This window comes from Bombina bombina, chromosome 2 (assembly GCF_027579735.1).
Source record: "Bombina bombina isolate aBomBom1 chromosome 2, aBomBom1.pri, whole genome shotgun sequence".
NCBI classification, from domain to species: Eukaryota; Metazoa; Chordata; class Amphibia; order Anura; family Bombinatoridae; genus Bombina; species Bombina bombina.
The window spans coordinates 58,408,275-58,420,884 of NC_069500.1; the positions used below are offsets into that span (position 1 = coordinate 58,408,275).

Genomic DNA, 12,610 nt, shown 5'->3' on the forward strand with positions numbered 1-12,610 from the left:
CCATTTGCTCATAGTTAACAACTGAATACTTGGATATCGTTTGATGACATAACCGGAGACCTCCCATAAAATAAACGTCATAGGTCTTCTATTCCAGCCCTCAAATAGCTCCTTATAAAATAGGTTTTAAAAAATGCTTGCTTGAGTTAAGGGTGCATTAAACACCAAATACATTTCATGCACCTTCCTGTAATTCTGAGTGCCACTAGAATGCAGTGAAACCTAGATTTCAACATGATGGCACCCATTACTAGGGGGGTGAACAACCTTTTAGAGTGCACTATAAAATATTGAAGTTTCTGTGCTACACAAAAAAGTATTATACTTTCATTTTGTCCTCATTTGTAATTGAATTCTGAAAACTGTTGGCTTTACAAATCCTGTAAAAAGTAAAAGTGCAGACTCCAAAAATAACACAGTCATTGGTAGCATGCTCTAGTGACTCATTAAAAGGACACTAACCCCAAAAAATGTTCTTTCATGATTCAGATAGAGCATGCAATTTTAAGCAACTTTCTAATTTACTCCTATTATACATTTTTCTTTGTTCTCTTGCTATCTTTATTTTAAAAGCAGGAATGTAAAGCTTAAGAGCCGGCTCACTTTTGGTTGAGAACCTGGGTTATGCTTGCTTATTGGTTTGCTAACTGTAGCCACCAATAAGCAAGCGCTATCCAGGATGCTGAACCTAAAATGGGCTGGCTTTCTAAGTTTCAAATTCCTACTTTTTAAATAAAGATAGCAAGAGAACAAATAAACATTTATAGGAGTAGTAAATTAGAAAGTTGCTTAAAATTGCATGCTCTATCTGAATATTTAAAGAAACAATTTGGGTTTAGTCTCCCTTTAACAACGGTCCCCATTAAACAATCTGCGTGTCAAATCAGCTACAGCTCAGCGTATATCCGCTCTGCACATATTTGCAGACTTCTATTTGGATCACATCATCTGACATCTTAGAAACATTTATGTGAAACTTCATAACGGCACATAACCAGTACATAACCAGTACATAACCAGTACATAACTATCCACAAAGAAACAAGATCGCCTGAAAAGCCAGAAATCCAGATTATGTTCAAAGCCCTTTGTGAAAGTTTAGACTTTGGTGGTAGATAAACCAAACAGCAGTAACTGAAAAGAAATGTGACTATTTGTTAATCATAAATCATTTATATAGTATACAAAATCCAGCATAATATCACAAAAGAAGTTTATTTTATGACACAACTGATTGTTTACAGCGACAGTACACTGCTTCAATACACATAACCTTAATTGTACTTATTAGAGATGAGACACTGATAAATAACTAGCAAGAAATTAAATATAGAAATAAAATACTTACAGCTTAGCTTAGCTACTGGGTATAAATAGAGCAAATAAAACTGCACAGCAATGCAATGGCAACCAAAGGCTTAAAGGGACACTAAACCCAATTTTTTTCTTTCATAATTCAGATAGAGCAGCAATTTTAAGCAACTTTCTAATTTACTCTTAGTATCAATTTGTATTTGTTCTTTTGCTATCTTCAGCACCCTGGATAGCGCTAGCTTATTGGTGGCAACATTTAACAAACCAATAAGCAAGAGTAACCCAGGTTCTCAACCAAAAATGGTCCGGCTCTTAAGCTTTACATTCCTGCTTTTTAAATAAAGATAGCAAGAGAACGAAGAAAAATTGATAATAGCAGTAAATTAGAAAGTTGCTTAAAATTGCATGCTCTATCTGAATCATGAAAGAAAATAAAGAGAAAACTTGGGTTTAGTGTCCCTTTAATAGTATTAATTTAAATGATAATTTATAAACAGATTCCTACTAGAGTGTATATACACTGGTACCATCATGCGTTCCTACTTCCCATTAGGTATAATTATATTTCATGTTTGTAGCTACAAAAAGTATTCATGGTTTTACAATAATTAAAGGGTCATTAAAATCATTTTTTTTATTTATGCATCACAAAATATTCACTGCATAGCAAAATGTTTTAAATGCATGTTTTTTGTTTGAGATATCTGCCTTGTTTTGCAGGCCTGTGACACACCTTGAAAAGTCTGTTTATCAGGTGTTGTCAATTAGCGGCAGTTATAAGCTCTTGCACGTGTGCAGCATGTAGAAGTGTCAGGGTTCTGCATTCCGCTGAATGTGCTCCATCTTCTAAGGGGGCGGGGGAGTGGAAACTACACTGTTCAATTTACAGGAGAAAGCATATGAAATAAATAATAGAAATATTTTTTATTTTACATAATGAAACATTTCATGCAGACCAAAATTTGGAGTTTAATGTCCCTTTAGCACATCTGGAGGAATCACAATTATTTTAGGTGCAAATTAACTAATGGGGTGACAAAGTGCAACAACCCCCCCCCCCCAAAAAAAAACCCCACATAAAAATGGTTATACCCCCCCTTTTTTGCTTTACAAAGTTAAAGATACATTTTTTTTTTACCAGAACCCCTAAATATAACTACATGATGCAAACATTTTTAATCACAGTTTAGAATGTTAACATTAATGGCTGAAATATTAATATGTTCCAACACAGACGGAGTAGAAGAGCAGGAGATTTTTTCCAAGTAATCCACCCCCCTCCCAAAAAACAACAACAAAAAAACACAACCATTTAGACGGGAGATACACTTAAGAAAGCATAATATCTGGACAATGGCAGTAGTTGTAATCCGCCATTTTAGTTGCGCAGTGCACCCTGCGGACTCGGTTACACATACATCAAATACGTACAGACACCACTAGTCTTGTATTGTTCCTGTATCAGTCATTAATAAGTCTCTTCACGAGCTATAACAAATACGCTAAGCTTATAGTATAATAGAATATCTTTTTTTTCTTCTTTTGATATTTAAATCAATTTGTTTATATAGTTTTTTTGTATTAAAACATGAATTGCACACAGTAAACAATTTCAAAAGAAGCATAAAAAATGTCCCAGATGAACGTCTCTCTGGTTTATCGTATTATATTTAGATAATGCACTTCTGGGTACAAAGAGTTGATTAGCAGGGCTAGCAGCGTAATTCCATCTTGAAGGCAGTGTCCTGGGTATCGGATAAATTGGGCCGCCTGGGATATTTGTTCCTCATACTCTGCATACTGTTTGTTTGAGGTCATTGATTCCACAGCACTCAGTGCCTGATGGGAAAATAAATTACAGTTCCCATTGTAACATTTATTCATAAACCGAAGTTTGTAACAGTTTTCTTCTAACATGCTGTTTTGTACCAAAATACATTTGCTTATGACTGTAAGTCATTTTTATATATGCGTAGTGTATACAAGCAAATCAGTAATGAACTAAAACAGACCTACATGTAAAATAATTGTCTTAAAAGAATAAAAAAAAAAAGTAATTATTAGCATTTTGCTTGAATCTTGCAGGCTGGATAAAAATTGGTGATTGCTTTTAAAAAATAAATTTAAAAAACCTGATTTTTCTTTTTAAAATTTAAATTAGATTTTTTAAAATAAAATGCTTTTTGAGGAAAAATCTTATCTAAAAGATAGATTTCTATTTAAGATACATTATAATCCAAAGGTCATTCATCCTGAAATAAGGATTATTTTTATTATGTATTCGGGGCTGTAATTTTTATGGGCAAATTAATTCCATTTATTTAAAAACAGAATTTATGTTTACCTGATAAATTACTTTCTCCAACGGTGTGTCCGGTCCACGGCGTCATCCTTACTTGTGGGATATTCTCTTCCCCAACAGGAAATGGCAAAGAGCCCAGCAAAGCTGGTCACATGATCCCTCCTAGGCTCCGCCTTCCCCAGTCATTCGACCGACGTAAAGGAGGAATATTTGCATAGGAGAAATCATATGATACCGTGGTGACTGTAGTTAGAGAAAATAAATCATCAGACCTGATTAAAAAACCAGGGCGGGCCGTGGACCGGACACACCGTTGGAGAAAGTAATTTATCAGGTAAACATAAATTCTGTTTTCTCCAACATAGGTGTGTCCGGTCCACGGCGTCATCCTTACTTGTGGGAACCAATACCAAAGCTTTAGGACACGGATGATGGGAGGGAGCAAATCAGGTCACCTAGATGGAAGGCACCACGGCTTGCAAAACCTTTCTCCCAAAAATAGCCTCAGAAGAAGCAAAAGTATCAAATTTGTAAAATTTGGTAAAAGTGTGCAGTGAAGACCAAGTCGCTGCCTTACATATCTGATCAACAGAAGCCTCATTCTTGAAGGCCCATGTGGAAGCCACGGCCCTAGTGGAATGAGCTGTGATTCTTTCAGGAGGCTGCCGTCCGGCAGTCTCATAAGCCAATCTGATGATGCTTTTAAGCCAAAAAGAGAGAGAGGTAGAAGTTGCTTTTAGACCTCTCCTTTTACCAGAATAAACAACAAACAAGGAAGATGTTTGTCTGAAATCCTTTGTAGCCTCTAAATAGAATTTTAGAGCACGAACTACATCCAAATTGTGCAACAAACGTTCCTTCTTTGAAACTGGATTCGGACACAAAGAAGGCACGACTATCTCCTGGTTAATATTTTTGTTAGAAACAACTTTCGGAAGAAAACCAGGTTTAGTACGCAAAACCACCTTATCTGCATGGAACACCAGATAAGGAGGAGAACACTGCAGAGCAGATAACTCTGAAACTCTTCTAGCAGAAGAAATTGCAACCAAAAACAAAACTTTCCAAGATAATAACTTGATATCAACGGAATGTAGGGGTTCAAACGGAACCCCCTGAAGAACTGAAAGAACTAAATTAAGACTCCAAGGAGGAGTCAAAGGTTTGTAAACAGGCTTGATTCTAACCAGAGCCTGAACAAAAGCTTGAACATCTGGCACAGCCGCCAGCTTTTTGTGAAGTAAAACAGATAAAGCAGAAATCTGTCCCTTCAAAGAACTTGCAGATAATCCTTTCTCCAAACCTTCTTGAAGAAAGGATAGAATCTTAGGAATTTTTATCTTGTTCCATGGGAATCCTTTAGATTCACACCAACAGATATATTTTTTCCATATTTTATGGTAGATTTTTCTAGTTACAGGCTTTCTAGCCTGAACAAGAGTATCAATGACAGAATCTGAGAACCCTCGCTTTGATAAAATCAAGCGTTCAATCTCCAAGCAGTCAGTTGGAGTGAGGCCAGATTCAGATGTTCGAACGGACCTTGAACAAGAAGGTCCTGTCTCAAAGGTAGCTTCCATGGTGGAGCCGATGACATATTCACCAGATCTGCATACCAAGTCCTGCGTGGCCACGCAGGAGCTATCAAGATCACCGATACCCTCTCCTGTTTGATCCTGGCTACCAGCCTGGGAATGAGAGGAAACGGTGGGAACACATAAGCTAGGTTGAAGCTCCAAGGTGCTACTAGTGCATCCACTAGAGTCGCCTTGGGATCCCTGGATCTGGACCCGTAGCAAGGAACCTTGAAGTTCTGACGAGACGCCATCAGATCCATGTCTGGAATGCCCCACAATTGAATTATTTGGGCAAAGATTTCCGGATGGAGTTCCCACTCCCCCGGATGAAATGTCTGACGACTCAGAAAATCCGCTTCCCAATTTTCCACTCCTGGGATGTGGATTGCAGACAAGTGGCAGGAGTGAGTCTCCGCCCATTGAATTATTTTGGTCACTTCTTCCATCGCCAGGGAACTCCTTGTTCCCCCCTGATGGTTGATATACGCAACAGTCGTCATGTTGTCTGATTGAAACCGTATGAATTTGGCCTTTGCTAGCTGAGGCCAAGCCTTGAGAGCATTGAATATCGCTCTCAGTTCCAGAATATTTATCGGGAGAAGAGATTCTTCCCGAGACCAAAGACCCTGAGCTTTCAGGGGTTCCAAGACCGCGCCCCAGCCCACCAGACTGGCGTCGGTCGTGACAATGACCCACTCTGGTCTGCGGAAGCTCATCCCTTGTGACAAGTTGTCCAGGGTCAGCCACCAACGGAGTGAATCTCTGGTCCTCTGATCTACTTGTATCGTCGGAGACAAGTCTGTATAATCCCCATTCCACTGATTGAGCATGCACAGTTGTAATGGTCTTAGATGAATTCGCGCAAAAGGAACTATGTCCATTGCCGCGACCATCAAACCTATTACTTCCATGCACTGCGCTATGGAAGGAAGAAGAACAGAATGAAGTACTTGACAAGAGCTTAGAAGTTTTGATTTTCTGGCCTCTGTCAGAAAAATCCTCATTTCTAAGGAGTCTATTATTGTTCCCAAGAAGGGAACTCTTGTTGACGGAGATAGAGAACTTTTTTCTACGTTCACTTTCCACCCGTGAGATCTGAGAAAGGCCAGGACAATGTCCGTATGAGCCTTTGCTTGTGGTAGAGACGACGCTTGAATCAGTATGTCGTCCAAGTAAGGTACTACTGCAATGCCCCTTGGTCTTAGCACCGCTAGAAGGGACCCTAGTACCTTTGTGAAAATTCTTGGAGCAGTGGCTAATCCGAATGGAAGTGCCACAAACTGGTAATGCTTGTCCAGAAAGGCGAACCGATGATGTTCCTTGTGGATAGGAATATGTAGATACGCATCCTTTAAATCCACCGTGGTCATGAATTGACCTTCCTGGATGGTAGGAAGAATTGTCCGAATGGTTTCCATTTTGAACGATGGAACCTTGAGAAATTTGTTTAGGATCTTGAGATCTAAGATTGGTCTGAATGTTCCCTCTTTTTTGGGAACTATGAACAGATTGGAGTAGAATCCCATCCCTTGTTCTCCTAATGGAACAGGATGAATCACTCCCATTTTTAACAGGTCTTCTACACAATGTAAGAATGCCTGTCTTTTTATGTGGTCTGAAGACAATTGAGACCTGTGGAACCTTCCCCTTGGGGGTAGCTCCTTGAATTCCAGAAGATAACCTTGGGAAACTATTTCTAGCGCCCAAGGATCCAGAACATCTCTTGCCCAAGCCTGAGCGAAGAGAGAAAGTCTGCCCCCCACCAGATCCGGTCCCGGATCGGGGGCCAACATCTCATGCTGTCTTGGTAACAGTGGCAGGTTTCTTGGCCTGCTTACCTTTGTTCCAGCCTTGCATTGGCCTCCAGGCTGGCTTGGTTTGAGAAGTATTACCCTCTTGCTTAGAGGATGTAGAACTTGAGGCTGGTCCGTTTCTGCGAAAGGGACGAAAATTTGGTTTATTTTTAGCCTTAAAAGACCTATCCTGAGGAAGGGCGTGGCCCTTACCCCCAGTGATATCTGAAATAATCTCTTTCAAGTCGGGACCAAACAGCGTTTTCCCCTTGAAAGGTATGTTAAGCAATTTGTTCTTGGAGGACGCATCCGCTGACCAAGACTTTAGCCAAAGCGCTCTGCGTGCCACAATAGCAAACCCTGAATTTTTCGCCGCTAATCTAGCTAATTGCAAAGTGGCGTCTAAGGTAAAAGAGTTAGCCAACTTAAGTGCTTGAACTCTGTCCATAACCTCCTCATAAGAGGATGCTTGATTGAGCGACTTTTCTAGTTCCTCGAACCAGAAACACGCTGCTGTAGTGACAGGAACAATGCATGAAATTGGTTGTAGAAGGTAACCTTGCTGAACAAACATCTTTTTAAGCAAACCCACTAATTTTTTGTCCATAGGATCTTTAAAAGCACAACTATCTTCTATAGGGATAGTGGTGCGTTTGTTTAGAGTAGAAACCGCCCCCTCGACCTTGGGGACTGTCTGCCATAAGTCCTTCCTGGGGTCGACCATAGGAAATAATTTCTTAAATATAGGGGGAGGGACAAAGGGTATGCCGGGCCTTTCCCATTCTTTATTTACAATGTCCGCCACCCGCTTGGGTATAGGAAAAGCTTCGGGGGGCACCGGGACCTCTAGGAACCTGTCCATTTTACATAATTTCTCTGGAATGACCAAATTGTCACAATCATCCAGAGTAGATAACACCTCCTTAAGCAGAGCGCGGAGATGTTCCAATTTAAATTTAAATGTAATAACATCAGGTTCAGCTGGTTGAGAAATTTTTCCTGAATCTGAAATTTCTCCCTCAGACAAAACCTCCCTAGCCCCTTCAGACTGGTGTAAGGGCATGTCAGAACCATTATCATCAGCGTCCTCATGCTCTTCAGTATCTAAAACAGAGCAGTCGCGCTTTCGCTGATAAGTGGGCATTTTGGCTAAAATGTTTTTAATAGAATTATCCATTACAGCCGTTAATTGTTGCATAGTAAGGAGGATTGGCGCACTAGATGTACTAGGTGCCTCCTGAGTGGGCAAGACTGGTGTAGACATAGAAGGGGATGATGCAGTACCATGCTTACTCCCCTCACTTAAGGAATCGTTTTGGGCAACATTATTATCAGTGGTATCATTGTCCCTACTTTGTTTGTCACATTTATCACATATATTTAAATGGATAGGAACCTTGGCTTCCGAACATACAGAACATCGTCTATCTGGTAGTTCAGACATGTTAATAGGCATAAACTTGGTAACAAAGCACAAAAAACGTTTTAAAATAAAACCGTTACTGTCTCTTTAAATTTTAAACTGAACACACTTTTTTACTGAATATACGCAAAAGTATGAAGGAAATGTTCAAAATTCACCAAAATTTCACCACAGTGTCATAAAGCCTTAAAAGTATTGCATACCAAATTTGACAGTCCCTGGTATCTGCTTTGCTGAGACCCAACCAAGCCCAGAGGGGAATACGATACCAAATGACGCCTTCAATAAGCTTTTTCAGTGGATCTGAGCTCCTCACACATGCATCTGCATGCCTTGCTTCTCAAAAACAACTGCGCATTAGTGGCGCGAAAATGAGGCTCTGCCTATGACTAGAAAAGGCCCCCAGTGAAAAAGGTGTCCAATACAGTGCCTGTCCGTTTTTTTAACAATTTGCTAAGATTAAAATAACTCTCCTAAGTTATAAACCATTAAACATGCTTATATAGAAATCGTTTTGGCCCAGAAAAATGTCTACCAGTCTTTAAAGCCCTTGTGAAGCCCTTGTATTCTTATATTGAAAATTAAGAAAATGGCTTACCGGATCCCATAGGGAAAATGACAGCTTCCAGCATTACCAAGTCTTGTTAGAAATGTGTCATACCTCAAGCAGCCAAAGTCTGCTCACTGTTTCCCCCAACTGAAGTTAATTCCTCTCAACAGTCCTGTGTGGAAACAGCCATCGATTTTAGTAACGGTTGCTAAAATCATTTTCCTCTTGCAAACAGAAATCTTCATCTCTATTCTGTTTCAGAGTAAATAGTACATACCAGCACTATTTTAAAATAACAAACTCTTGATTGAAGAATAAAAACTACATTTAAACACCAAAAAACTCTGAGCCATCTCCGTGGAGATGTTGCCTGTGCAACGGCAAAGAGAATGACTGGGGAAGGCGGAGCCTAGGAGGGATCATGTGACCAGCTTTGCTGGGCTCTTTGCCATTTCCTGTTGGGGAAGAGAATATCCCACAAGTAAGGATGACGCCGTGGACCGGACACACCTATGTTGGAGAAATGTTATTCTCTGCTAGTGGTTTCTGTAAGATTATTTGGACATTTTTTTCTATCTAGAAGATATTATCAGATATTCTTAGTTTTGTAGTTCACACGATTGTTCATTCGTGTCTCTAGACATAACATGCCCCTTGTTCTAAAATAAACACGATAAAAGAAGGGGCACATGACTCAGATAGAGAACACAGTTTTAAACAACTTTCTAGTTTACTTCTATTATCAAATATGTTCATTTTCTTGGTATCCTTTGTTGAAGAAGCAGCAATTCACTACTGGGAGCTAGCTCAACACATTGGTTAAGTCAGTAACAAGAGGCATATATGTGCAGTCACAAATCAGCAGATGCTCCCAGTAGTGCATTGCTGCTACTGACCATAATTGGGTATGCTTTTCAACAAATAATTACAAGAGAATAAAGCAGTTTAGATAATAGAAGTACATTTAAGTTGTATAAAACTGCATGTTCTATCAGAAACAAGATTAATGTTGACTTTACTATCCATTTAATTCCATTGTTCCCCTGCAAATCTATGTACACAGAATCAATCCCCTTACTAAGTTTCAAGAAGCTCACTGAATAGAAGATTGTTTGGAGTGGAATAGATCTGCACAAGGACCTAAGTGTGAGGAGGGAGGAGCAAGCACTAAAAATGTCCTTAATTAAAGGGGCAGTAATATCATTCCTTTTTGTTTAAAGGGGCAGTCTAATTTGCACATACACTGGGCTACCGAGGGAGAATCAAGGCACTGCAGCTGATGACATGCCAACTGAAGTTGTAGTCTAAGCTGCTCTGTTAGAAAAAACATAATTTATGTAAGAACTTACCTGATAAATTAATTTCTTTCATATTGGCAAGAGTCCATGAGCTAGTGACGTATGGGATATACAATCCTACCAGGAGGGGCAAAGTTTCCCAAACCTCAAAATGCCTATAAATACACCCCTCACCACACCCACAATTCAGTTTAACGAATAGCCAAGTAGTGGGGTGATAAAGAAAGGAGTAAAAAGCATCAACAAAGGAATTTGGAAATAATTGTGCTTTATACAAAAAAAATAATAATCACCATAAAAAAGGGGTGGGCCTCATGGACTCTTTCTAATATGAAAGAAATTAATTTATCAGGTACGTTCTTACATAAATTATGTTTTCTTTCATGTAATTGGCAAGAGTCCATGAGCTAGTGACATATGGGATAGCAATACCCAAGATGTGGAACTTCACGCAAGAGTCACTAGAGAGGGAGGGATAAAAATAAAAACAGCCAATTTGTGCTGAAAAAAATTAATCCACAACCCAAAATATAAGTTTATTCTCATAAATGAAAAGAAAAACTTAAAACATAAGCAGAAGAATCAAACTGAAACAGCTGCCTGAAGAACTTTTCTACTTCCGAAGAAGCAAATACATCAAAACGGTAGAATTTAGTAAATGTATGCAAAGAAGACCAAGTTGCTGCTTTGCAAATCTGATCAACTGAAGCTTCATTCTTAAAAGCCCACAAAGTGGAGACTGATCTAGTAGAATGAGCTGTAATTCTCTGAGGAGGGGCTTGACCCGACTCCAAATAAGCTTGATGAATCAAAAGCTTTAACCACGAAGCCAAGGAAACAGCAGAAGCCTTCTGACCTTTCCTAGAACCAGAAAATATAACAAATAGACTAGAAGTCTTCCTGAAATATTTAGTAGATTCAACATAATATTTCAAAGCTCTTACCACATCCAAAGAATGTAAGGATATCTCCAAAGAAGTCTTAGGATTAGGACACAAGGAAGGGAACAACACTTTTTCTATTAATGTTGTTAGAAATCACAACCTAAGGTAAGAATTTAAATGAAATCCGCAAAACCGCCTTATGCTGATGAAAAATCAGAAAAGGAGATTCACAAGAGAGAGCGGATAATTCGGAAACTCTTCTAGCAGAAGAGATGGCCAAAAGAAACAACACTTTCCCAGAAAGTAGTTTAATGTCCAAAGAATGCATAGGCTCAAACGGAGGAGCCTGTAAAGCCTTCAAAACTAAATTAAGACTCCAAGGAGGAGAGATTGATCTAATGACAGGCTTGATACCAACCAAAGCCTGCACAAAACAATGAATATCAGGAAGTTTAGCAATCTTTCAGTGAAATAAAACAGAAAGAGCAGAGATTTGTCCTTTCAAGGAACTTGCAGACAAACCTTTATCCAAACCATCCTGAAGAAACTGTAAAATTCTAGGAATTCTAAAAGAATGCCAAGAGAATTTATGAGTACACCATGAAATATAAGTCTTCCAAACTCTATAATATATCTTTCTAGAAACAGATTTACGAGCCTGCAACATAGTATTAATCACTGAGTCAGAGAAACCTCTATGTCTAAGCACTAAGCGTTCAATTTCCATACCATCAAATTTAATGATTTGAGATCCTGATGGAAAAATGGACCTTGAGATAGGTCTGGCCTTAGAGGAAGTGGCCAAGGTTGGCAACTGGATATCCGAACATACCAAAACCTGTGAGGCCATGCTGGAGCTACCAGCAGCACAAACGATTGCTCCATGATGATTTTGGAGATCACTCTTGGAAGAAGAACTAGAGGCGGGAAAATATAAGCAGGTTGATAACACCAAGGAAGTGTCAATGCATCCACTGCTTCCGCCTGAGGATCCCTGGACCAGGACAGGTACCTGGGAAGTTTTTTGTTTAGATGAGAAGCCATCAGATCTATTTCTGGAAGCCCCCACATCTGAACAATTTGAGAAAACACATCTGGGTGGAGAGACCATTCTCCCAGATGTAAAGTCTGTCGACTGAGGTAATCCGCTTCCCAATTGTCTATACCTGGGATATGAACCGCAGAAATTAGACAGGAGCTGGATTCTGCCCAAACAAGTATCCGAGATACTTCTTTCATAGCTTGATGATTGACATATGCCACAGTTGTGATATTGTCTGTCTGAAAACAAATGAACGGTTCTCTCTTCAACAGAGGCCAAAACTGAAAAGCCCTGAGAATCACACGGAGTTCCAAAATATTGATTGGCAATCACGCCTCTTGAGATTTCCAAACCCTGTGTGCTGTCAGAGATCCCCAAACAGCTCCCCAACCTGAAAGACTCGTATCTGTTGTGATCAAAGTCCAGG

The 12,610-nt window shown here is 39.5% G+C and overlaps 1 protein-coding gene across 1 annotated transcript in view; it reads right to left on the reverse strand.

Moving 5' to 3' along the window:
* Positions 1-1,196: 1,196 nt before the first annotated feature.
* EPG5 (ectopic P-granules 5 autophagy tethering factor) overlaps positions 1,197-12,610 on the reverse strand; it is a 404,912-nt gene continuing 393,498 nt past the window's right edge. Inside the window, 1 exon segment of the mRNA XM_053701063.1 lies at positions 1,197-3,153. Coding sequence (XP_053557038.1) covers positions 2,971-3,153 — 183 coding nt within the window. The 3' untranslated portion in view covers positions 1,197-2,970.